Below are 27,790 nucleotides of genomic sequence, written 5' to 3'. Positions count from 1 at the left end.
TGCTCACCGTCACTCACTGTGTTCTGGTTTTCCGCGTCAGTCGCCTGTATTATTCTGAATAATCAACGTCCCAAGACTACGTTTATGGTTTACTCTTCAAAGAACGGCTGCTTCAGCGAGAACTTCGTCTCGTAGTATCACCATGCCTGCTCCTTGCTCTGCGAATGCCTGTTCAAGCTACGGCGGCCGACTCGATGTAAGTGGTGTTTCACGCACAGTTACAAAGAAAAATAAATAAATAAATACGAGCTGATCAGTGTATCGCTGTTGTGAAAGGAACTTCAAGCCTTCGAGAACGTCAGTACTGTGCTAACCGCAGGTCTCTGCTCGAAACAACTCTGTGACAGCGACTACCATCGTAATTTTTTGCCAATGCATGTAAATAAAGTTCTGGGGAAGTTGCTTGAACGTGGTGCCATCAATGTTTGTTCATGAATGAAATTAATCGCAAGCGCCGTGAGCACCATTCTAGAATAGACAAAACTACGAGGTAAAATGTCGAATGTTGCAGCTTGTTATGCCTTTGTAGTAAAGTGAAATGATTTTCACCGCCAGGGAGAAGCATTAAGTGCGATAGCATCAAATTGTAATGCGTTAGGATTCGATCTCGCGTGGTTCTATAAAGCGCTGATGCAAGAGAATACAGCCGCTCCAAGGTGAAAAGTATTTATCGCGCAGTGTCGTCGCGGTCAACCGTGCTCTTCTGATCAAAGTTTGCAGTTGCTTCACTATTCGCGGCGAGATCGGGCTATAGGTAGCAGCACTGCACCGAGAAAGTGTAGACAGGCGGTCGGCCGCGCGTATACAAATACACGCAGCAGCGCTTCGTTGCGCAGTCTGAGCCGATTGTCGGCAGATAAAATGTGTTGACTACAGTTTACGGTTAATATCTCCGCTCTTCTCTACAGAATAATCGTTTTAATCGGTGCACGACTCCTATGCAATGTTAACATTATCCGCGAGTTAAGCGCATTCTGCCTTTCATAGGGATGCTCGCCATGGGTGAATCTTCACGTTTTCGCATGAAACCACACCTTCAATGTGTTGTTTGTGCGTGGTTAGCTCGTGTTCTGCCTGCTCTGCACTGCTGTAGCGTGACTGAACTACTTATTTACATCTGTGTCATATGCATACTACAAAAAAGAGAGACAGAAAGATCATAGAAAGCCCACATATCTGCGATTCATTCAGTACCACCGTTCGCGCCTCATACCCATATGATTTTTTAAATGTGAAGCATTTCTTAGCGAACTTCAGTGGCTTTGAGCATATCTATCTATCTATCTAGCCGCTTAAGTTAGGGTGCTCTCGTCGTCACCCCCTTAACCTGGCGTGAACCGAAATTAGCATTGGAAGGTAAGATGGTTTGACGAATATGACGCGCTTGTCAAGACATGATTAATGTCACAATCCTGTCACGTACGTCGTCAAACACTTCCCACCAGACAGATACCCATGGGTGGGTATGTGCCGCTGGTATACATTTATGTGCCACAGGTTATTGACACTTAGCATCCACCCAAGAACGACGAGAACACGCATGGGCAATTTTAATACGTGAACGTTAAGAAATACCCGATATCGGTAGCGTCAACACGAGTTCAAAGAATAAATTTCAAGGTCCCAGCTGGATTCGAACCCAAGCTATCTGCGTGACACTGAAGCATTTTCCCACAGAGCTACGCCAGCTGTCGGAACTACTTTTCAAAGAGGCACTAATCTTCGTGAAACGTCAACAGTAGTTGCAGTGCTGCATACCTATTTTTATAAACATTACATATTTACTCCTTTGATGCAGCTGTCACGTCAGGTTAACGTCAATTGTGGTTAGTTGTCATGCACTGAAGTTGATTTATGTAGCAGTGTCCACCGCCAGCATTCTTGCGAGAATCAGAGCTTCATATCAACTTCTGGTGTTGCTAATATGCATGGCCCAGTTGACATCGTTGCACAAGTGAAAACAACTGGTTATATAAACATTTGCAACTCTTCAACTTATGCCTGTGCGTGAAACATCTGTATGTGCATTTAGCGTCATAATTAATGACGTGCCACTCAATAAAAAAATTGCAACACAGTCACACATCTTCCCTCCGCATGCTTCGCGTAACGTCGATTTTCAGGTAGGTGGGATCTGCCGAATAGTTGTTTTTTTCATTCTGTTCACCATGAAATGTGGTACAGTCGATAAGTCTAGTCAGGAAAGCTTAGTGACTGACGGCGCTTTGCGCTACACTGTGATTACCACATGTACGCACGTGTTCTTACACAAGTAAAAATTTTATATAAGAGTTCAGCAGAAAGCTGTCATTGATTAATTACGTGCATGGCAGTGCTACAAGAAAAGCCTGGTTAAAGGGACAAGCATTTTTTTGTTGTTGGTTTTTTTTTTCATACAAAAATTATCACTGCCTTCTGTCGGTCACTAACAATGTGACACAAATGCTGAAAACAATGTAAAAAAGATGTTTTCAGTGAAATTGAAAGATCTTATATATAGGGCATGCCGTGTGAATTAGTTTTCAACATGTGAGCTCACAGTGTAAGTAACAGTGTAAGCCTACGCTGTAAGTACCGAAGTCTCACAGTTTATGTGATAGTAATATTTCTATGTAGTGGTACACCAGCCAGATAAACGCAACTAAGGCTCCTCGCATGGTCGTTTAACTACAGTGTCGTAGTTGTACACCTACCAACAGCACGCAAATGCATGACCTAGAACCGTTTTTTTTTTAAATACTGAGTCACTACAAAACGCTGCATTCACCCAGCATTTAAAAGCCCTCGTGTTTGGGAGGATGCCAAGAGCATTTTGCGATGTGCTTGAAGCAGAAAACCACACCCACTCTGAAATTATTCTGGGGAATGGAGGGTACGACGACAATAAACAGCACTCTGGAATGTTGCACTCGCGGATCTTATTAATAAGCATTAGCAGCCGAGAAAGATCAAATGCTTTTGTATGTTGTTTCAGGCATACGTAAAATCAGTTACACTCGCGCTGACATGACCGGACAAACCACACTTTGAGAACGAGCATTCATGGCATATTGCCTATAGAAACACGACGTGGCTAGCAGTCGATGCAAGGTGCAATCCACACTTTGCCATTTCGGCCAGTTGCTGCCAGCCCCGACTCTGCTCGATCTCGCAGCCAATGGGGGTATTCATGTCACGTCGCCATGGATGTCACATACTGCTCTCTGCCATTTTGGCGTCCTTGGATCGGTGGCTCTAGAGGCAGCAGGGGTTCAGTCATCAACTCTGTGTAGACATTGTGGCTGATTCTTTTATGTTTTCGGCTCTTTATGCATTAATTACGTGAGTGGGGTAGCGGCACAGTGCAGCGCTTCGTACAAGAGTAGCTTGTGCAGCTCTGACAGGCAGCGTTATGAGAAAAAAATTGAACTGTGTGGCGTGGACTCCTTCAACCTTGGCGTGCGATATGTTGCGAACATCGACCTTTGGCCACGCTGGACAAATGCGACATTATGTATTTTTATTGTTTGTTTTGAGAACAAGTTTCGTCTCTCGAAAGCTGCTGAAGGCGTACAAATCTATGGAGGGCTACAATTACGTGACCAGTGGCTGGGTGCAGGAGCCACTGCTGACAGAAGTCTCTACAGACACTGTCATCGTAATCACACAAGTAAGCGCTCGTTCTCGAATTGCCAGGTTTTGTCGCGTTTTTACCTCCTTGTTAAAGTAACCAACTTGCTGAATTGTTAGTTTTATTGACAATGCGGCCATGAGTAGCTGATTTTTTTTTTTACCGCTGTGTTGTACGCAGCCAGTTGCAGAGGGCGTTAATTTTATTTTCTCGCTGTTTCATTTTGTACGCTGGTAAACCACTCACAGAGCTTGTCAGCTCCTCCTGTCAGGGCATTGATTTTGTCCAAAAGCGACGGCGAAGTAGTCGCAGCCCTCTCCTTATGTATGGCTGGCAACAGCGAGGTGTGTTCTCATGTGGCGGCTGTGTTGTTTTACTTGGAGTACAGCGTGCGAGCGAGACGGCGACTTGTGCATAGATGTCGCCAACAGCTGGTCACCGCCACACTTACACAAAATCGTAGCGTGGCCAGTGGCAGAAATAGAAAAAAAAAAAGATTACTGTGGAAAAGTTCGAAGTTGGGCACTGCTGGCTCCTCGTCCACAGTTATCCCAGCTGGGATGTACACAGTTGCAACTGCATTAGAAGGAAAGTAGATCTTCTACACTGTTTTTTTTTACAGTGCGCTGTAATTGGATATAAAATACTGGACAATTTTCACCTGCAGAAACTTGTTGCTGGCTCCGGTGATTGTACCTGCCCTTGTTGGCAGGCTTTTCTTCATAGCCCTGGTGAAGCGAAGGAGCACAGTCAGGGCTGCATTCATTGAGAAGCTTGGCAGGTGAACCAGTGTTTCAGAAGAAGAGGCGTTTTAGATACACACACATGTACGACCACACTGGTCACGGAGCTTGGCAAGTGAACCTGCGTGCGAGAAAAGGGGGTGTTGAAATGCACACACTTGCACAGCTGAATTCTCAATGTTTCACTTCGATGTGACTTATATAACAGTGCTTTTGCAGTCAGGGCTTGAAAATTTCTTGGCAGTTTTGTAGTTCAGACGTGCAGCCTGAACGACTGCTAGCCCGCGATACTCCATGAAACGTTTTTTCCGCTTAAGCACAGGAAGTACATTGTCGAAAGCATGCCATCACTCCTTTTCAGCATATGTGCAGTTGTCTGCATGTGCTGGTATACCAGGCGCACGCAATGTGCAAGTTTGCTTTGACCAGAACACGTGCACTTGACCAGTCAGTTTGGTGGCCTGTAGATTCCACATGTTTCACAAGGCATATGAGGTCACGCGTAGTTGCCTGACGTAATATTCGGGTTTTGTTTAACTCTTTCCTTGAACTCAGTAGTGTCACTGCGATGTACTAATTGTCACAACTGGGGCAGCCTGAAGTAATAAAGACAGAGGCAATTTTTGCTTGGCAACTTGTCCTTCACTTTGTCTAAACGGTTCCCTAATTTCAATGTTTGTAAATACACTATTTTGATGTCTATTGCTTCTACATATGACGCAGCTTATCTGACTTTCCAATTACAACATTACTCACGTCGTTAAATTTGTGCATGTTTGTCTTGACCATAATTCGTGTCCGCTTAAAGGCCTTCTGGTTCGGCTAGGACTGCCATTAGCAGAGGCTTGCCGGGCTATGTCATGCCTTTTATTATTATCATCACTATCACTAATATTATTGGTGATGCAACGGCAAATGTCCTCAACTACACAATTATTGCTGGTAGCTCGCGTTTCAATGGTAGAGTTTGGTAACTTCATCTAAATTTCTCATTTCAGTTTCTTGAGATAGTATCATTAAATTTGTGATTACTTTTTAGTGTTATGTTCATAGAAGAGTACACAAATGAAGGTAACCCGCCGGCATCTGTGATAAATTTATGGAATGGGGAGAGCTGTTGCACCCTGATCAATTCCTTCTTGCCATCACATGTTCAAACAACATCGCTTTAAACGCTACCCCTAGCTTTTATTGCAGGCATTTTAGGACTTTGTCAAACTCTAAGCAACAGAGCCCAGAGAAATGAAACATCAACATGCATGTGCTCAACGTAAAAAAAAAAAAACAAGAATGAAAGATAGAAAGAAAGAAAATTGTGTAGTAGAGCTCCGTTCTTGCGATGTTGTTGTTAGTCTTTGTTCGTTGCAAGGTGCACAGAATACGCGAGCAATAGCATTTTTTTTTTCATTTTGTCTTCTTTTTTCGTTGAAAGGTATATACTAGAGGTGTGTAATTTAGGTGGGGATCCAAATCACTAGTAAATAATGTAATCCAGGTCGCATCAGATCCAATCCACATTCTAAGCAGCGAAATCAATAAATAAGGGTCAACATTATCCAAAGCGGCCTGGGCTGTAGCCATTATAGTGAACTAGAATATATTCCAGTGGCAGAACCGGTCGGGCTCCGGCATCCTACTTTAACACAGATGCCACGAGATAGCGCGACTTTTGCGTTTTGTAGCAGCTTTGGCTGAATTGTAGGACAGTCATTGAATCTTTCGAACTTTTAGATGCGACGAAATATAACTTATTTGTTTGCTTCTTGGTTTTCTTCCAAACAATAAACAGCCAACTTGCTTACTGTCTGATTTGGAGGTTGCATTTGGGCCAGATATACATATTTTTTCACATTTACTACACATGCTCGGCACATTCTGAGCACTTCTGATACATTTATTTACTTATTTTATAAGAGCGCCTGATTTTTTACCACTCGAAGGTCTCGAGGAAGCAGATGTAACGTTGGGGGGGGGGGGGGGAGAATTTGCTTTAAATCATCATGGAAGACCTGAAAAAGTCAGGGAATTATGAAAAAGCAAAATGGTAGACACCCTGAGTAGTTCTCTATCAATGGCAACAATTTTCATGCATACAACCATTATCTTCCCAATAATTAGTCTATATTGAAATTAAGAATTCAAACCTCGATAAGAAGCTTGAGAAGGCACGTAGTTCAGCATCAGATTTGCATTATATCTGTTGTTGAAATTGCAACCTCCACCGTGCTCATCTCGGAGTCCATGAAAAAGCAATGTATATCTCTCGAAGGCGACACTTCTGCGCGGTACCTAAGGTTGTACTAAAAGAAGCAATGTCACATATGAAGTAATGCCTAAAATAAAGAAATCATTCTTTTCCGGTTTCACAAAATTAAACAGGGCCATTAATCCCTTTTGATAAGGTCCTTTGTTATCTTTTGTTTTACAAAACTTTCGTTGCCAGGTTTGTTCTCTAGCTGCTATAACTATGGCAACTATGACTGAAAGCAAGCAAATAATGGAGAAGTGATTTGAGATTGACTTCGTGAATTTTCAGTCATCTGCTGTCATAAATACTGAATGTGCGCCACGCATCGCTGTACTTGTCTTGGTGTTTGAGTTAAACGCCAATGCTTCATTTAACGTCTTGTTTCATCGCAATAAGAGTGTGTATTACACATTGTGTTTAACAGTGGGGGTCATTGCATACATTATGGTTAAGTTAATGCTAAGGCGATGTATGCGGCTAAAGTGTGCGGTTACTAAAGGTTTTAGGTGAATTCTTTTCTTGCTTCGGCTAATTTCCGGAGCCCTACACTACGGCGTCTCTCATAATCATATAGTGGTTTTGGGACGTTAAACCCCACATATCAATCAATTACTTGCACTCCATGGTGTTCGCATGACCTTGTCAGCTCTTCAATATTCAACTTTTTCAAAGTGGGATTGAGTTTTGCTGCAACAGGGGCCACTAGCTTCTATGAATGTGTCTGTGCCTAGGTGTAAGATACGTGGTCTGTGCGAAGGTTTGTCTGAGCAAGCGAAACAGTTTTCCCTCCAGTGAATGCAGCTGAATTGCGTGCCAGGCTTTGCTTTCACAGGGCAGTGCAATGGATCCTTCATGTTTTCTATTACGGCGCTCTAAATTATTATAATGATGTTAGACAAAAGTAAGACTTCATAATAAGATATCGTTTAATATAGTACAATGCCTTCAAGAACGAAATCTTTCTTTTTTATTTTGCTTAATATTTTAGTGACATAGCTTTGGCAACGATCACGATCAGCTGATCAAGATAGATCGTGATCGCCGTGTCGATCACGCTTGATACAGTGATATTACATAGTGCGTGTCATTTCGCGTTTCGAAAAACCTCGCACGTTGTTTTTCATAAAAAGTGTTTGTACATCGAGCGTGAGAAGCGTCTATGCAATGGGCACTTCAACTTGGAACATATTTATGAGTCGGTGTAAATAATTCCGTTCAGATGATGCAACTGCACCAATAGACCCACGTCGAATTAATTACACACACCGGATGACCACAATTCATTTTATAATGCCCACAATACTGTGTATTCCCCCCACCTGGTTTGTTTACTTTCGCACCGTGCCATGCCAGCGGGTTCTGTTGGTTGCTTTTTTCTCACGCCTCGCCCGTGCGTACGTCACTCATCTTCCTCCATGGTATAGGCACACAGCGCAGTGCATTTCGCAAAAGGTCACCAAGATACTCATATCGTTGCGATACTCAAGTAACACACATGCACATGTAGAAAGGCTGGTAGGTCACAGACGCGCACATTCTACAAAACACAGACGTGCACATTCAGACTTCATCTTCACCATACTGTACACGATTGACTGCGACGACAATCATCGAGGGTGGTCAATCTCAGGAGAAATGCTTGATGCATCCGAACGACGCAAAAACAGACGTTGTGGTTCTGCTTCACGCGGCCAAAACGACGTAACGTGATGAAGATTTGCCACTTCGGTCCTCTTCAAACACTACGAAATCAGAAATGTCAACATCGAATGACAGCCAGAACAATGGTGCTGACTGTGAATGGATGACATAGCTTCTTGAGGAAGAAAAAAACCACAGGAAAACTGAATGGATGCCTGCCGGTCTTGATGCAGCGACACATCGCTTCTCGTCAGAGAATACTCTCATCGCAAATGGCGCTATACTGAATTTGTCGCTGATTCATCGTAACTGTTAAGTCATAGTAAAGAGTTACCACGGTTGGACGCGCATAATACAAATGGACAGCGGTGCACTTTACTTTTTATTCTTAGCTTGTCGCCGACTCATCCCCGGTGTCCCTTTATGCTCCTTCAAAATGGGTGTGCCATTTCTTGTTGGCCTGTCAATCAATCGATGGCCAGCCTTGTAGGCACGAGGATCTGAATGCATGCGGCCTCCGTGCCACGGATATCGGCCGGCTCATTTCATCTCTGCTTCAGCTGTGTTGGTTGCCACCGCTCCCACGCCTTACCCTCACGTAGAGCATACTCTTAGCTGTGCAATGTTATCGGTTTGGAGGAGGAAAAAGGTTTTATTTATACGAAGAAGGAAGGGTGCAGTTGTGGAGAAAGCATAGGAGTCTACCCGGCTCAAGCACTCCTTTACATCTTGCCCAATCCTGGACCTATTCCTGCATCTCATGTCACTCTTGTATGGAACATGACAGTGATAGCAAAAACCCATCGGAACTGTCTATTCGATTTCTATCACAATAAAAAGCTCATGAGCCATTTCACTTTGCTATGTAGCAAACAGTGTAGAGGTGTCACAAAATTTTGATTGACGTACAAGAAGTCTCTTCTTAATTTACCGTATGCTCTATGCAAGTTTGCTTCAGAAAACATGCATGGTCTTATAACTCAAAACTATTCGAAAGATCATTTAGCAAAAATTTTTTGAGGACATTATTGATTGTGAACGAAAAATCAGCATTGTACGTGACCGAAAAGTTAATGAAGATGCAAATAAAGTTAATAAAGGTCTAAACAAAATAATAAATAAAATAAAAAATAAAGTAAATAAATAAACAGAACCCAGACCTGCTGTGTGACAAACAGGTGTTCCACCACAGAGCCACGCATTTGCAGGAAACTGCACAGTAAAAAAAAAAAAGAAACTGTGAATGTCTTGTAGTAGGAGGAGGAATCTTTTTAATGCATGTTATATTGGGTAGTAGAAGCCTAGAATCTTGCCAGGCATTAAAACCTATGAAGTTTGCAACAAGTGTGTGTATTAAAGGCTCACCCATTACAAAGTGCTCAGACATATATAATCATCACCGTTAACAAAGTGGGCAGCTATGTAAGCTCTTTGGTTGCCTTATAAATGAGTAGGGGCCACTGACTGATTCTCAAAAGGAGTGATTCTAAGGCAAAGGACACTGTGCAGCTGTACTTGCAGGAGGCATTCCAAGTTAGTTTCAAATTACCATTGTGAAGTGCAGAGACGCTTATTTCATTGTGGAATAGTTGAGGCATTCGCCAAGAAACGAAGCCAGGCTAGCAATTGAGAAGGCAGTGCACACAGGGCACCATTAAGCTGTCATCTTTTAGCTTTGAATACAAAGCCCAACCATTTTCTAGGCTTTTCGACATGGCATGTGTCTTCTTATCTCGCTTGGTGTATGCACTTGGCGTCTAATGCATGGTTTCGAGGAACCATTTGAGCAGGATGCGTATTTTTGTCGTTTTCTTCATTTTGCAATATTTTAACCAGTAGTGGTAGCAGTAGTAGAGACTTTATTGTACTAGAGGGAATTGGGAAGAAGGTGGGTGGTTCCCTTAGTCCAGAGCCCCTCTGGCCTTTGCGACTCGCTGGGCCTGATCGAGCAGAGCAACCAGACCTTGCAAGTTTTTGACATAAAACCAGCGACAGAAATGTGCATCTGTAAGGAAATGAACGCAACAGCTTGAAACACTAGAAAAGGCTTGACGTCAGAAAAAGGAGCAAGAAAGAATAGAGCAATAATAGTGAAAGTTGGGGTAGTTGGTGGTTCATACTTGGAAAAAAAAATAGCGCACAAATATAGACAAGGACAGAGAAAGAGACGACACCATGCTGAACTCGCAACTAAACTTTATTGGAAGATACACGCACATATATCAAGCATTCAACCCGGTCAGGTGGAAAACCAAAGGCATCTGTGCATCAAAGCAAATAAGGTACGAAACAAGCCTAATGATATTGAACATCAACACACGTGTAACAACCCAGAAAAAAAAAAACACCTTCCTACTTGCCGAAAACCTACGCAACAGTCCCTGACAGGGGCTGCAGGTACTGTTGCATATGTTTTTGGCAAGTAGGAAGGTGTGTTTTTTTTGTTTTTTTTTGGTTGCTACACACGTGTTGATGTTCAAAAGCATTAGGCTTGTTTCGTACCTTATTTGCTTTGATGCACAGACGCCTTTGGTTTTTGGCACAGACGCCTTTGGTGTTAGCTTGACTGTGCAGAATTGATGGCATTTACAAAAGACAAAGCTTTTGAAACATATTAAACATGCAATTCTACAATGGTATAAGTGGTTTCACTAAATTGTTTAAACATTAGTGAAAAATGTTTATTTTAGTAATTATCTCAACTTCCTGTTTGGTCGTTTATGTATTCGTAATTTATATTTTTATGCACCGTCGCAGCTTCCTGGACAGTTGCTATCTGTAAACACGAGCATCGGGCACACATCAGGACCAAGTCATTGTTTGGAAACAGATAGTGGAGGATATGGCTTTCGTTACTTTACTTGGCAATAATCGATGGCTTGTTCACTCGTAACAAAACTGCTCAATTTATTTCAGAACGACAATGAAACAGAGCCTGTACATCATGAAGCATGTAATCTGGCTCTTGAGTCGGGAAAACCCGTAGCAACATCACCAGAGCCAGCATGTGAGCTTGGCCATATCATCGATAAATCCGTTCAAGTGCGGCTACCGACCCATTGTGAAGAAGTATCAGAAGCAGATGAAAAGAAGCTTTTCTCAACTAGTGCTACACAAACAGAGCCACAAGGTGCTTCTCCAGGTATGTCTCTGCATTTGCCGTTTCATAAATGAAAAAGAGTCAGTTTCCCTGTATGGGTAAAGCAGTGAATGCTACAGGTACAAATTGAAATGGTATGCCAAGTTAACTTAGCATTGTTTCGTTATTGAGCACTGCTTAAAAGACGAACGCTTCAAAAGAAGGATTAGACGAACACAAGCGCATCGCACTGTGTCTGTCTAGTCCTTCATCTGAAATATTCGTCTTTTAAACACTGCAACAATGAATTGCTACCAACTCACCCAAGCAAGTGCCCTTATTAGCATAGCGGCTCACTTATTTAGTATTGGATTTGGCATCACTCTGCAAAATGTTTGCACAAGGGGAAGTTGTTGGCCTGTCTTTAGTCATGTCTTTGCTCTCAAAGAACTGCTGTAAAAGATCAAGAGAGGGATAGGAGAGAAAAAAGAGGGGGGGAGGGTGCACAGTAAAATTGGGAGGCAGGATAACCTTTTATCAATTTTTGCTCTGACCATCGCACCCAATATGAAGCCTCATGCTAGTGGCTGAAGCCGTGGTGGTCGTTCGGGTATTTCTGCAGTGATTTTTGTACATCAGTAGTGGCTTCCCTGCCTTGATGGTCTAGTGGCTAAGGTACTCGGCTGCTGACCCTTAGGTCGCTGGATCAAATCTTGGCTGTGGCGGCTGCATTTCCGATGGAGGCGGAAATGTTGTAGGCCCGTGTACTCAGATTTAGGTCCACGTTAAAGAACCGCAGGTGGTAGAAATTTCCGGAGCCCTCCACTACAGCGTCTCTCATACTCATATGGTGGTTTGGGGGCGTTAAACCCTACAAATCAATCAGATCAGCAGTGGCTATGGCAATGGTGTGCTAAGCAGTAACCAGTCCTGGAAAGTAGACGGTCATGATTGAAGTGATTGAGGCAATGGCCCATTGTAGTCGGAGTCAAGCAGCAGTCTCAGGTGATGTGCTCTAGGTGTGCTTGAGTGTTGCAGGGGTGCAAATGCCGCTGAGAGATTTCTAGTCCACAGGGCTCTTCGTTTCAGCAGCGATGGTGCATGAGAAACGAATTGAGAAGCCTTCACCTGTGCATGCTCATGGCAAACATTCATGTTTGAAGGAGGGAAGGTTATCGAATATGTTGGATATTGCAAAGAGTTGGCAGCAATGAACAGCAACATCAAAGGGAACCTGGAGAAGTTCAAAAACTGTTCGAAAATTGGGAAATAACCACTATTTATGTGCTTTCTATCGGGTTGTAGAGACACAATTGGCGTCACCTACAGAAAGCTCTAAAATGATTTTCCTGTGAAAGCTGTTATGAGATCACAACTTGGGTCTCGCGCAGCGCCGTAGTTGTCTGTCGCCACCTTTTCGGTAATCATATTGCGGGAAATCATCAGAAAAACCTAATACCAATGACAAAGTGGGGCTCTAACTTGGGTCCGCTGCGTGCCAGCCCAGTATTCTACTATTGAGTCACGTCGGCGCTTAGGACTTGTTGGCAAACTTGCCTTGTTCAGGTTTTATGTCGGGAAAGCTGTCGTGTTAATACGACTTATAAAGAGTTTTAGAGCAACGAAAAAACAACCAGCTGTCGCACAATGCGAAGGGCGTAATGAGTGGGTCGCCCAATGCTCCTGCTCACTACAAGAGCTTGTTCTTGATCACCTTTTAACTGTAGCGCATACTCATTCCAGGCAGAATTCCTCATTGTCGTCAGTCCCTGCATGAACAATTGGCACTGAATTCTTTGCAAGTGTTTAGTGGATACCACGCTTCTCAGAAGGATGATGAAGGATAGCATAGCGAATGCTAGCCTACTACCCAGAAATTAATATTATTAATGCTGTAGTGCAAAAGTGTGGAATTTCTGCAAAACTAAGGTGATAGTTAGGCACATTAGTCAGATGACGCGAGAAATAATTGATGCATCCGACATTATCCGCCTAGAAGATGACTGCATCAGTATGGCTTTTCGGCACTGACGAAGAAAGAAATGATGTATCTTCACCCGCAATGCAAGATGTGTGATAGGTGTGTGTGAGCTCGGCATGACTGGTCATTTCTATTGTGCTGTGTGTGAAATTTTTTGTGATTCATTTTTGCAAATCTTTTCTAACCATGAAATGCGATTGCATAAAAACATCATGTGTCTTCAACCATGAAATGCGATTGCATAAAAACATCATGTGTCTGTCCAATAAACTCAGTTAAAACTTGATGCTTGTGTCCATCTAGTCCTTTATTCGTCTTTTAAGCAGTGCGCAATAAGGTGACAATAAAATGACTGACGCCTGAATAAAAGCTGTTGGCAATTAGATTAAACATAGTGGTACTTGGAATAAATTTTTTGTGCACGCGGCCTGATTGAGTTAGCACTTGGATTAAGTATGTTGGCGCTTGGATTAAATGTTTGGCTCATAGATTAAATAGGTTGGGGCTCAGAATACTTTAATGGTGTGCAGGTTACTTAAGCTGGCACTTGGATTGAAGTGAGCGGGAAAACCTGTAGGATTAAAGTGAGTGGGGAAACCTGTAGTTCTACATGTTTTTGGCGATCTGAATTTCTTCTGACACGAATTTTTTTGTGACCGCACAAGATTCATAGCTTCAAGATTTTACTGCAGTGTTCCGACATATGGTGTGCTCAAGTGAGTACAAAAGTACTAAACACATTGGCTTTATTGGCTGGACATTCATATCCCACATGCTGCATCAAAGTACCACTACAAGGGCGTAAATTACATATATAGTTCTTGCCAAATGAAATACCACTGTTTCGACTGCCTTGTGTATGAATAGAGTTGGTCTAAAAACATTAATTTTGTCAAATTGATTACTGAAGAAATAGCCTCTCAGTGACAACAATAGGTAATGTAATTGATGAAAGACTTCCCAACGTTGCAGCCTGATTGAGAAGTTGAGGAGATGGAGGTGTCATTGGGCACGGCGGACCCAGCAGTGCCATGACGCTAAACAGGAAACTGTTTTTCGTACTGTAGGGTTTGCTGGGAATTGCCCCCGGTTTACCAACGACTTGTCAGGTGTGCCACGAGGTGTGCCAAGCCAACAGTGTATACCAGCTTTTCAATTTCGATCTCGTCATCAAATCAACTAGCGCCATTGCATGATAGTCCGGAACTTCTGGTGACACCTATCAACCATTGAGGCGTGACGTCATCAACAGCCGAGGATATAAAACAGATGCCTCACGACTACCACTTCATTGGACACGGCGGAGCCGGAAATGCCATGACGCTAAGCAGGAAACTGTTTTTCTTACTGCAGGGTTTGCTGGGAATCGCCGCCGGTTTACCAACAACTTGTCAGGTGTGCCACAAGGTGTGCTAAGCCAACGATGCATACCAGCCTTTCAATTCTGTCTCGTCAACAAATCAAATAGCGCCATCGCATGATAGCGCGGAACTTCTGGCAACACCTATTGACCAACAAGGCCTGACGTCATCAACAGCAGAGGATATAAAACAGATGCTTCACGACTACCACTTCATTGGGCACGGTGGACCCGGCAGTGCCATGACACTAAGCAGAAAACTGTTTTTCGTACTGCAGGTTAATTCCCATTACTGTACGTTTCGAAGTGACTGTCCTGGCCTAGTGGTCCTGCCGTGCCCCAAACGGTGCTATAGCATTGCTTATAAATGTGTGTTTATGCTGAAGTTGCTGTTGTGCGGTGACGTGGAAGTGAATCCTGGACCTACACAAAAAGAAATTGTTCAAGAGCTGCTTCAGGGCCAGAAGGACTTGCAAAGTGGTCCTGCCGTGCCCCAAACGGTGCTATAGCATTGCTTATAAATGTGTGTTTATGCTGAAGTTGCTGTTGTGCGGTGACGTGGAAGTGAATCCTGGACCTACACAAAAAGAAAATGAATTAAAGACAGAAATAGCAGACATAAAAAAGACGATGGAAAGACTTACCGATAAAGTATTGGAAAGTAGTTCTGAACCCTTCCTTCTTTCAGGACAAGCCGATAAAGTACAGGCAGTGCTACAGTCAGTGGAGCATGTCATAAACTTTCAGGCCAAAAAACTTACAGATCTGGAGGACCGAAGCAGATGATCTAATTTGATATTTCATGGAATACCCGAATCATCCGATGAAACAGAAACGTCGCTTAAGGATAAGGTTGTGAAAGACGTGTTCGAAGTTAAACTTGGCGTGAAATGTAGATTCATTGGTCGCATTCATCGACTTGGACATCACAAAGGCAAGCGCCGAGTGATCATATACTTCCAAGATTTCAACGAAAAAAAAAAAAGGGAATACTTCGCTAATGTAAAAAAGCTAAAAAAGGCAGCTTAATATTCGTCCAGAATGACTACTCCGCATTAACATTAAGAAAACGAAAACTGCTCTGGGAAAGTAGTAAAAGTGAAAAGAAACTCGGGAAGAAGGTCTCGCTTATTCACGACAGACTTTTATTGGGATGAAACGCTGAACAAACGTATTAAAGCAACAAAAACCGCACATTACACGCTTGTAAAAGGTCAGCGCAATAATACATCGACATTATCTTGCGACTGACATGATGCCTTTAAAAGCCCTAAACAAGTTTGAATATTGAATGCAAATGCCCGCAGTGTGAAAAACAAAACTGAATCCTTAGAAACTTTGTTGCTACTGTATGATCCTCATGTAGCTGTCTTAACAGAAACGTGGCTGAATGAAGATATATGGGACAATGACATATTCCCCCCTTCTTACACAGTATTTCGTAAAGATCGGCAGGCTAGGGGCGGAGGCGTGGCTATTTTAGTTAAAGATAGTGTTCAGGCGGTTTTATTAGATGACGTAGTAGGTATCAAAAGCGTGCGTGTTAAAATCTCTAGCAGGGGCCAGAGTTTCATGTTGTACACACTTTATAGACCTCCAGATGCCACAACGGATGTATTAGAGATACTGAATAATGAAATGGCAATGCACGCAAATAAGAAAATTGTTCTTCTCGGTGATTTCAACCTGCCGGGAGTAGATTGGCAAGGCATTGCTGGCAGTAGCTCATATAATAAACACGTTAGCATTATGTTCAATAATATGTCAAGGTATAATTTAATGCAGGTAGTCCATGAACCAACTCGTGTACAGAATTCGCTTAGTTCTGTGTTAGACCTGGTGTTCATCAGTCGTGATTTTTCTGATTGCACTGTAGAAGTGGAGCCAGGGCTCTATGATCACCATCTTGTAAGCATATCATTACCGCTTCAACCACTTAAAAAGTATAAGCATGTCTGTGCACGTTCTTTTAAGGACTTTTCTCATGCCAATGACCCAAGCATTATCGATTCCTTGCAAAACTATTTGATTGATTTCGAGGGCAACAATGCTTAATTACTTTGGAACAAGTTCAAAGATATGTGTCACTATTGCCTGGATAATTTCGTCCCTAATAAACTAAAGAAAGTTAAAAAGGAAACGCCTTCGATGAATCGGAAAATTATTCAACTAAAACGCAGGATAAAGAGATATAAAAAGAAACATGTGCAAAATGACAAAATAAGGCAGATCCAAGATGAACTCACTCGTGCACTTCGCACAGCAAAAGATTTTTATTTCAAAATATCGCTTCGTAACTTCAAAAAAAAATGAGCCTGATAAGTTATGACACAACATAAAAAATAGCAAGAAACCAGTTACTCAAATATCAGTTGACGGAAAGCCGGTGACAGATAAGTGTGAGATTGCTCAACACTTCAACAACTATTTTCAAAGTGTATTCTCTAGCGCAACTGTATATGCGTGTTATGGCACATTCTTTAAACTATTAGATACGAGTTTCGTATCGTATGCTGGGGTATTTATGATGCTTCTTAACTTGAAAACTAAGAGTTCTTCTGGTCCTGATGAAATCCCTAACATATTTCTCGAGCGATATGCTAAGCTTCTTGCAAACTTTCTTGTAATTTTGTTTCGTGTCTTAGTCATTACTGCACAACGGCCTATTACTGGAAGACAGCCCGGATTGTTCGTTTGTTCAAGAAAAGTGACTGGACACTTATACAAAATTATCGTCCTATTCCACTGACATCCCAATGCTGCAAACTTGTGGAACATATTGTCACGGGGTCGTGACGTGGCTGAAGACAGGAGACTTCGTGTTGGAATTGAACTGTTTATTTGTGCGAACCTGTGCCCGGTAAACTGAAAGTCCAATTACAGCAGCAGTCTCGCACAGATAGCAGTCTCGGACTGATAGCGGCGAACGGAGCGTCGGCCTTCGATCAACAACTGACAAGCGGCGAAGCGCGTCGGCATTTATACTCTTGCCGTCGAATGTTCTAGCGTTATCGCTGGCGTTAGCGTAGGTTCCAGAACAATCTGTACCGTTCGCACAGTGGGCGTGATCTTATCGAAATGATCTACTACAGTCCGGAACCTTCTAGAAAACTGCAGGCGCGGTTTGCGCTGAGAATCGTGCGGTGTTTTCGGACGATAACAAAAACTTGGGAAATAGAACGTGGCATTGCCCCCCTCTGAAAAAAGGCATCGTCCCGATGCTTTAACTAAAGATGAAAGTACAATAATAATGCAAGAAAGTACAATGAATAAATTACGATACAATAATAATACAAAAAAACACTAGTTCAGTTTGTTAACGCGCATGAAACGGCTTGAGGCGCGTGACATGGACGACTTCAGGTCGCGATCGGCGTCGTTGAGAGTTCGTGATGCCGTCGGGGACAACCTCGTAATCAAGTGGGCCGAGCCGTCGAACCACCCTGTACGGTCCGAAATACCGTCGCAGAAGCTTTTCACTTAGTCCACGTCGGCGTATCGGCGTCCACACCCAAACACGTTCACCGGGCTGGTATTCCACGAAGCGTCGTCGAAGGTTGTAACGGTGGCTGTCGGTCGTCTGTTGATTCTTGATACGGAGACGCGCAAGTTGTCGGGCTTCTTCGGCGCGTTGAAGGTACTCGCTCACATCGAGGTTTTCTTCGTCGGTGACGTTGGGTAACATGGCATCGAGCGTTGTTGCCGGGCTCCTTCCGTAGACCAATTTGTATGGAGATATCTGCGTCGTCTCCTGCACCGCCGTGTTGTATGCGAAGGTCACATACGGAAGAATGGCGTCCCACGTCTTGTGTTCGACATCGACGTACATTGACAGCATGTCGGCGATCGTCTTGTTAAGCCGCTCGGTGAGGCCGTTGGTCTGTGGGTGGTACGCTGTCGTCCGGCGGTGGTTTGTTTGGCTGTATGCCAAGATTGCTTGAGTTAAGTCGGCAGTGAATGCCGTTCCTCTGTCGGTGATAAGGACCTCTGGGGCGCCATGACGTAGGACGATATTTTCGACGAAGAATTTAGCTACCTCGGATGCACTGCCTTTTGGCAGGGCTTTTGTCTCGGCGTAGCGGGTGAGGTAGTCGGTAGCTACCACAATCCACTTGTTTCCGAAAGCCGACGTCGGGAACGGCCCCAGTAGGTCCATACCAATCTGCTGGAAAGGTCGGCAAGGTGGATCAATTGGCTGCAGAAGTCCCGCTGGCCTTGTCGGCGGTGTCTTGCGTCGCTGACAGTCCCGGCATGTTCTCACATAACGAGTGACCTCGTTGGTAAGACGTGGCCAGTAGTACCTTTCTTGTATCCTCGCGAGCGTGCGAGAAACACCGAGGTGCCCTGCCGTCGGATCGTCGTGAAGGGCCTGCAGGAGTTCTGGTCGCAGAGCTGAAGGCACCACAAGAAGGTACTTAGCTCGAAGCGGTGAAAAGTTTTTCTTTTGTAGAAGACCGTTTCGTAGCAAGAACGACGCAAGTGCGCGCTTGAATACCTTCGGGACTTCGGCGGTCCTGCCTTCGAGGTATTCTATTAGGGCCTTAAGTTCCGGGTCGGCCCTCTGTCGTTCAGCGAAGTCGTCGGTAGTTATCGTTCCTAAGAAGTAGTCGTCATCCGGGTCGTCGGGTAGCGGTTGGTCGACAGGCGCACGAGAGAGACAGTCGGCGTCGGAGTGTTTTTTGCCGGACTTGTAAATGACAGTAATGTCATATTCTTGAAGTCTCAGGCTCCATCGTGCGAGGCGACCTGAGGGGTCCTTCAAGGTGGCTAGCCAACACAATGCGTGGTGGTCGCTCACAACTTTGAAGGGCCTGCCGTAGAGGTAGGGGCGAAATTTCGACGTAGCCCAGATGATGGCGAGGCACTCCTTTTCTGTTGTGGAATAATTTGCTTCTGCTTTGGATAGCGATCGGCTGGCGTAACTAATAACCCTTTCAAGCCCGTCAGCCCTCTGCACAAGAACGGCGCCAAGACCTACGCTGCTTGCGTCAGTATGTATTTCTGTCTCGGCGAATTCGTCGAAATGGGCAAGTAACGGAGGCGTCTGGAGGCGATGTTTAAGCTCCTGGAAAGCGTGTTCCTGCGGCGTTTCCCACTTAAACTCCACGTCGGCCTTGGTAAGGTTAGTGAGAGGATCGGCGATGCGGGCGAAGTTTTTCACGAACCGCCTATAATAGGCACACAGGCCCAGAAATCGGCGCACGGCTTTCTTGTCAGTGGGCGGCGGGAAGTCGGCGATGGCGGCTGTTTTCCGTGGATCGGGACGAACTCCAGACTTGCTGATAACGTGCCCCAGAAACAAGAGCTCCTCATACGCAAATCTGCACTTTTCTGGCTTCAGTGTGAGTCCGGAAGTCTTGATGGCTTGAAGTACAGCTTCAAGGCGCCGAAGATGCTCGTCGAAACTCGAGGAAAACACGACGACGTCGTCCAAGTACACAAGGCAAGTCTGCCACTTCAATCCTGCCAGTACTGTATCCATAACGCGTTGAAACGTTGCAGGCGCTGAGCAAAGGCCGAAGGGCATCACCTTAAACTCGAAGAGGCCGTCCGGTGTTATAAACGCCGTCTTCTCTCGGTCTCCTTCGTCGACTTCGATTTGCCAATAGCCAGTCTTGAGGTCCATTGACGAAAAGTACTTGGCGTTATGGAGCCGATCAAGTGCGTCGTCTATTCGTGGGAGGGGATACACGTCCTTTCTTGTGATTTTGTTCAGGCGGCGATAATCGACGCAGAATCGTAGGGTCCCATCCTTTTTCTTCACTAACACCACGGGGGATGCCCATGGACTCTTGGACGGCTGGATAATGTCATTCCGCAGCATTTCATCAACTTGTCTCTTCATGGCCTCACGTTCTCGCGTCGAAACCCTGTACGGACTCTGACGGAGTGGTCTGGCATTTTCTTCGGTTATGATGCGATGTTTCGTGATTGGGGTCTGCCGAATTTTCGATGACGACGAAAAGCAATCTTCGTATTGCAGGAGCAGGGCCTTGAGCTGTTCTTGCTTATCATTCGGAAGTCTGGGATTGACGTCGAAAGCTATGGGAGGGGCTTGGTTCCTCTGAGCAGGTTCCGCAGAATCGGCGAGGGCGAAAGCACTGGTGGCTTCGACAATTTCTTCGATAAATGCGACCGTTGTTCCTTTGTTCACATGTTTGTACTCATTGCTGAAATTCGTGAGCAAAACCGTTGCTTTGCCTCCCCGCAGCTCTGCAATTCCTCTTGCGACGCAAATATTTCGGGTGACCAACAGATGCTGACTGCCTTCAACGACGCCTTCCAAGTCAGGTGATTTAGGAGCGCCGACTGAAATAATGACGCTTGAGCGAGGCGGAATGGTGACTTGTTCTTCCAGCACATTCAAGGCATGGTGTCCTGACGGCGTGCGCGGCGGTAGTGCTTCTTCTGTGGATAACGTTATCGACTTTGTTTTTAGGTTGATGACAGCACCATGGAGGCATAAGAAGTCCATGCCAAGGATGACATCTCTCGAGCAACGCTGTAGGACTACGAAGTCTGTAGGATAAATACGGCCGTTAATGGTGACTCTCGCTGTGCAGATTCCTGCAGGCGTTACGAGATGACCTCCGGCTGTGCGGATTTCAGGGCCTTTCCAAGCTGTCCTAACTTTCTTTAACTTCGCGGCAAACGACCCACTGATGACGGAATAGTCGGCTCCAGTATCGACGAGAGCGGTCACACTGTGGCCGTCGATAAGAACGTCGAGGTCGCTAGTTCGCCGTCTCGCATTACAGTTTGGGCGTGGCGTCGGGTCACGGCTGCATCGGCTTATTCTGCTGCTTCCATGTTGCGTCGTCAGGCCACCTTCGGTAAGTGAGCTTTCGCCGTCAGGGCTTTGCCTGGTTGGCGTTGTGTTTGGAAAGCTCCGTCGCGGCGTCGTTGTCGTCGGAGGATCTTCGGTAGTTCGTCGCACAGCAACCGCACCTCCATCGGTTGCTGCCCTTAGTTTCCCGGATACGGGCTAGGAGACCGGCCCCGCGTTGGGCCAGAGTACTGCCGGTGGTGCGGTGACGTGCGGCGGCTGGGCGACGGGGAACGCGAAGGGCTTCGTGGTGTCCACCGAGTTCCTGTCAGGTAGTCGGCGATGTCACGTGGTCGTTCTCCTGGCTGTGGACGCGGTGCATTGACGGCGAAGCCACGCAGTCCCATCTGTCGGTACTGGCAACGGCGGTATGTGTGTCCGGCCTCGCCGCAGTGGTAGCAGAGCGGGCGATGGTCAGGGGTGCGCCAGACGTCAGTCTTCCTCGGTGCACTGCGCTGGGCTGCTGGCGAACGGTATGACATCGGTGGGGGTGGTGGCGGCGGTGGCGTCTGTCGACGGAAGTGCGACGGGGCGGCGTTTTGGCGTGGACGGGGAGGAGCGTTGTGGCGCAGTGCAGCGGCGTAGCTCATAGCTTCCGGCTCGGGCAGCGGTGCGTGGGGAAGTTGAAGCGATTGCCGAACTTCTTCTCGCACAATGTCGGCGATTGAATCCACTTGAGGCTGCGCCGAAGGCAACAGCTTGCGCAGCTCTTCCCTCACGATCGCTCGGATCGTTTCACGCAGGTCGCCGGAGTTACTGGCTTGAGCAGCAGCGCACTCTGCAGTCAGGCGACGATTATACTGTCTAGTGCGCATGTCCAGTGTCTTTTCGATCGTGGTCGCTTCGGCTACAAATTCTTGGACGGTTTTCGGCGGGTTTCTCATCAGTCCCGCGAAGAGCTCCTGTTTGATCCCTCGCATAAGGAAACAAACTTTTTTTTCCTCAGGCATGTCTGGGTCAGTGTGACGGAATAGTCGGGTCATTTCTTCTGTGAAAATGGTGACATTTTCATTTGGTAGTTGAACCCGAGTCTCTAATAAAGCAGCGGCCCTCTCTTTGCGAGCGACGCTCGCGAACGTTTGCAGGAATGCGCCGCAGAAAACATCCCACGTTCGGAGCGTGGACTCCCGATTTTCAAGCCAAGTCCTTGCGGTGTCTTCCAAATAGAAGAACACACGACGCAGTTTTTCATCATGGTCCCAGTGGTTGAGGGCGGCCACACGGTCGTATGTCTCGAGCCAGGACTCCGGGTCTTCGAACGATGACCCATGGAAAATTGGTGGTTCTCTGGGTTGATGCATAACCATCGTGGGCTGGGACGCTGCGGTTGTCATTGTCGCTGCAGTCGCGGTCATGGCCTTCGTCTTCCGCGCCTTGTCTGGTAGAAGCACGTACTCCGGTGGTAGCCCTTGCTGTCGGCGGCTTGTTCGCTGCTCCTGGTTGGCGTCGGTGTCTTCTCCGCGACGTGGGCTGGGTTCACGGCTTGACGGGGGCGTCCGGTACATGAACGAAGCAGCACCTCCACCAGATGTCACGGGGTCGTGACGTGGCTGAAGACAGGAGACTTCGTGTTGGAATTGAACTGTTTATTTGGGCGAACCTGTGCCCGGTAAACTGAAAGTCCAATTACAGCAGCAGTCTCGCACAGATAGCAGTCTCGGACTGATAGCGGCGAACGGAGCGTCGGCCTTCGATCAACAACTGACAAGCGGCGAAGCGCGTCGGCATTTATACTCTTGCCGTCGAATGTTCTAGCGTTATCGCTGGCGTTAGCGTAGGTTCCAGAACAATCTGTACCGTTCGCACAGTGGGCGTGATCTTATCGAAATGATCTACTACAGTCCGGAACCTTCTAGAAAACTGCAGGCGCGGTTTGCGCTGAGAATCGTGCGGTGTTTTCGGACGATAACAAAAACTTGGGAAATAGAACGTGGCAATATTATAGCCAACTGTGTTCGTGAATTTCTAAAAAATAGTGCTGCACAAACAGAACGTCAGAATGGCTTTTGAAAAGGGTATTCAACGATAACCCAACTAATAACAGTAGTTCACTCGTTCGCTTCGTCTCTTGATTCTAATGGCCAAATAGATGTAATATTTCTTGATTTTAGCAAAGCTTTCGACAAAGTTTCGCACATTAAAATAATCATAAAGCTTAGAATTCTTGGCGTCCCTCAACACTTCATCAGATGAATTTCTGCTTACCTGACTAACAGGAAGCAATATATTGACATTAAAGGTAAACGTTCTGAAAGTTTGGCAGTCATTTCAGGGGTGCCACAAGGCAGTGTCCTAGGCCCCCTGCTTTTCTTGGTTTATATTAATGATATTGTTAGCGTAGTAAGCCCAGGTGTTCAAATTCAATTTTTCGCAGATGAATGTGTAGTATTCCAAGTAATTTTCCATCTTGAAGATCAAGTTGAGTTAAATAGCAATTTAAATAACGTATTGCAGTGGTGCGAAAAATGAGGAATTGTTTTGAATGCCGATAAAACCGTACTGCTCCCTATAACGCGTAAAAAAGCACCCCTGTCTTTTACTTATCAGCTTGGTTCTTCGCCACTTAGGCAAGTCGATAGCTATAAATACTTGGGTGATACAATAACAACTACCTTATCGTGGAATAAACATATAAATATTATTTCCTTCTCTGCATTCAGAAAGCTTTGCATTGTAAAACATAAGCTTCATAATGCCCCTAGCAATGTTAAATTACAGGCCTATTATTCTTTAATAATACCTAAATTAGAATAAGCGAGTGTAGTATGGGACCCATACACTCAAACTAACATCAAGTGCCTGGAAAGAATACAAAGGAAAGCTGTCTGGTTCATTTTTAACAAGTTCTCACGATTCGACTCTCCTTCTGAAATAATGAAGGCCAATGGCATTTCCCTTCCTAGCACACGTCAAAAACAGATAAAAAATGACCTTCTTGCTTTTCTTCTGAATCCCAAACTTGCGATTGACCCATCTCCGTACCTGAGATCGTTATCAACCAGACCCATAAGGCATCATCACGCCAAATCTCTAACACCCTATTTCAGCAGGACAGACGCATATAAGTACTCATATTTTCCACGCACGGTCTCAGATTGGAACGAAACAACTCGGGCATCCTCATAGAGTCTATTTCTCCTTCGCTTTAAATAGCATTGTCCTGAAAATTCAGGTTTCCGATCTTTTATTACAGCATTTTTCTTTTTGTTTTTTGTTTTTTTCATCATGTATGCGCTGAACTTATTGTATACCTGTGTATTCATTACTTTTTTGGCTTGACCGGTGAAAATTATTGTGTTTATTGTTTTGCATTTAGTATGTATTTATTTTTACTTCAATTGCACAACATATCAAGTACGAATTGTGGTGTCTTTTTTTTCTTTTTTTGTCCGGTACATGCGATATTATGAAATAATGTGCTGTCGTTGCTTGTGTTCACTATGAGTGTATGAAACACTCACCCCAAACAATCTTAATGCCACTTATTGTTTCAACTATGTCCCCTTGTAACTGCCCACTTGCTTGGACCTAAAGGTCTGTAGTATGTAATAAATAAAAAATAAAAATAAAATAACAGTATGTTTGAGGGCACTCTGTTGCTTGTGTTCATTTAAAAGGGCCCTGCATCGTTTTTTGAGCGTGGTCAGAAAACGCTGCCGATCCGTCTTGGAGGCTCTCGAGAACACGCGAGCTAAATAATATAGCACAGCACGCGGCCTGGAGTTCACAATAATTTATCAGTCATCTAAAAATTGCTTTCTCTTCTCTCGAGAAATGACAGAAGACGCTCGAAAATCACCTGTAGAATGTCATATATCAGCCATTGGCTGATTTGAACAAGGCGCACTTCAGCTTTACAAGGATTGCCATGAGAGGCCGTGACTTGTCCACACGTGCGATTACACGGAAAAAAAGCGCGTAGTCGATAAAATAAATGAATAAAAAGGGCTCAAGGTGACTAGGGGCACGGGACGTATTTTCTTTGCCCCTTGCATCCTCCCTGTATAGCCTCTTGCGTTTTCGCCAATACGAGAGAAGAAAGAATGTGATTGCATGCGACAATTGTTTGTAACTCCGCTCGTACTATATGGGTTCTTGAAATTTTCGCAGCGTTGAGTTCGTGAGGCAATAAGCTCTCTTAGTGAATCCATGATTACATGAAAAAGTGTTTCAGGGTCCTTTTAACAATGGTCAGTGTGCCCTCGCAGTTGCTTCCATCGCTCCGAATCGTAACCGAAAAATTGCATGCTTTTGATGTTAGCACATAATGCAACATTTTACTTTTTATTTCATGAAAAGATAGTTTTCATGAAATAGATTGGGTCATTGCACTGTTCCATTAGACTAGCTTTGGTTTGGGTAAGACCAGGTGATCATTCATTCACTTACATGTGGAGCAACCAGTGTGTATTGTCTGCTGCTGCAATCCATTCTACGTTGTGTATGGTACGTAATTTGCATTACGCTTGTGTTTTCTTTATGGCTTTGCAGGTTTCCTGTCTGTCACTGTCACGTCCCTGGAGCAGTCTTTTTCTGTCACGTCCCTGGAGCATATGCGCACTCACACAGGAGAACATCCTTTTTCTTGTCTCCACTGCCATGCATCCTTTTTTCAAAAAGACTCCCTCAATGAGCACATGTGCACTCACGCAGGGGAGCGTCCCTTCTCTTGTGCTCAGTGCAATGCGTCATTTTCACGGAAAGACAAACTCAAAGATCACATGCGCAATCACACTGGGGAGCGCCCCTTCTCCTGTGCTCAGTGCAATGCGTCATTTTCACGGAAAGACAAACTCAAAGACCACATGCGCAATCACACTGGGGAGCGCCCCTTTTCTTGTGTGCATTGCAATGCATCCTTTTCTCGGAAAAGCTACCTCAACAGCCACATGCGCACCCACTCAGGAGAGCGTCCCTTTTCTTGTGTCCACTGCAATGCACGCTTTTCACGTAAAGATTCTCTCAATGTCCACATGTGCATTCACACAGGAGTGCGGCCCTTTTCTTGTGTGCATTGCAATGCATCCTTTTCTCGGAAAGGCAACCTCAAAGACCACATGCGCACCCACTCAGGGGAGCGTTCTTACTCTTGTGTCCACTGCAATGTATACTTTTTGCGCAAAGACAAACTCAAAGAACATTTGCGCATTCACACGGGAGAGCGGCCCTTTTCTTGTGTGCACTGCAATGCATCCTTTTCTCGGAAAGGCACTCTCAATCACCACATGCGCACCCACACAGGAGAGCGTCCCTTTTCTTGTGTCCACTGCAATGCACACTTTTCGCGTAAGGATTCTCTTAATGACCACATGCGCATTCACACGGGAAAGCGTCCATTTTCCTGTGCCCATTGCAATGCATCATTTTTGCAGAAAAGCCACCTTATGGAACACATACGTGTGCACACAGGTGAGCGTCCCTTTTCTTGTGTGCATTGCAATGCATCTTTTTCTCGGAAAAGCAACCTCAACAGCCACATGCGCACCCACTCAGGAGAGCGTCCCTTTTTTTGTGTCCACTGCAATGCACACTTTTCACGTAAAGATTCTCTCAATGACCACGTGCGCATTCACACAGGAGAGCGGCCCTTTTCTTGTGTGCATTGCAATGCATCCTTTTCTCGGAAAGGTAACCTCAATCTTCACATGCGCACCCACACAGGAGAGCGTCCCTTTTCTTGTGTCCACTGCAATGCACACTTTTCGCGTAAGGATTCTCTTAATGACCACATGCGCATTCACACGAGAAAGCGTCCATTTTCCTGTGCCCATTGCGATGCATCGTTTTTGCAGAAAAGCCACCTTATGAGACACATTCGTGTGCACAGAGGTGAGCGTCCCTTTTCTTGCTTGCAGTGCAATGCATCATTTAGGCTGAAAGCCCACCTTGTTGACCATGTGCGCACTCACACTGGTGAGCGTCCTTTTTCCTGTCTTTAGTGTGGTGTGTCCTTTGCCCAGAAATTCAACCTCGTAAGACATATGCGTACTCACTCAAAATAGCATCCGTTTACATGTGTCCACTGAAATGCATTGTTGTGGATGGAACGCTACCTCGTTCAGCACATGCGCACTCACGCATGAGAGCAGTCCTGTGTTCACTGTAGTGCATCCTTTTCGCGGAAAAATGGTCTTCTCATGCATGTATGGTACTCACACAGGAGAGCGTCCATACTCCTGTGTGCACTGCAATGCATCTTTCTTGTGAAAATACAACCTCAGAGGCCACATGCCTCTTCATGAAGGAAAGGAGAAGCCATATATGTTTAGGGCCTAAAGGCTACCCCTTAAAGAATTGCTGGT

General features: G+C 45.1%; 1 protein-coding gene across 1 annotated transcript; it reads left to right on the top strand.

Moving 5' to 3' along the window:
* LOC142804053 (uncharacterized) lies at nucleotides 1-27,790 on the top strand. Its single transcript, XM_075890568.1, has 3 exons — nucleotides 1-196; nucleotides 11,159-11,384; nucleotides 25,980-27,790. The coding sequence occupies exons 1-3, from the start codon at nucleotides 143-145 to the stop codon at nucleotides 27,425-27,427; spliced, it is 1,728 nt and encodes a 575-aa protein (XP_075746683.1). The 5' UTR covers nucleotides 1-142; the 3' UTR covers nucleotides 27,428-27,790.

Source organism: Rhipicephalus microplus, chromosome 3, assembly GCF_043290135.1.
Source record: "Rhipicephalus microplus isolate Deutch F79 chromosome 3, USDA_Rmic, whole genome shotgun sequence".
Lineage (NCBI taxonomy): Eukaryota > Metazoa > Arthropoda > Arachnida > Ixodida > Ixodidae > Rhipicephalus > Rhipicephalus microplus.
The sequence above is the reverse complement of the archived record's forward strand: the minus strand, read 5'-3'. Positions and strand labels throughout refer to the sequence as shown.

Excerpts from the sequence above, each read along its gene's own strand:
- LOC142804053 (XM_075890568.1), top strand. The coding sequence starts at position 143 with ATGCCTGCTCCTTGCTCTGCGAATGCCTGTTCAAGCTACGGCGGCCGA. Across the intron at positions 197-11,158 it reads GCTACGGCGGCCGACTCGAT|AACGACAATGAAACAGAGCC; the intron begins GTAAGTGGTGTT and ends AATTTATTTCAG. Across the intron at positions 11,385-25,979 it reads GCCACAAGGTGCTTCTCCAG|GTTTCCTGTCTGTCACTGTC; the intron begins GTATGTCTCTGC and ends ATGGCTTTGCAG.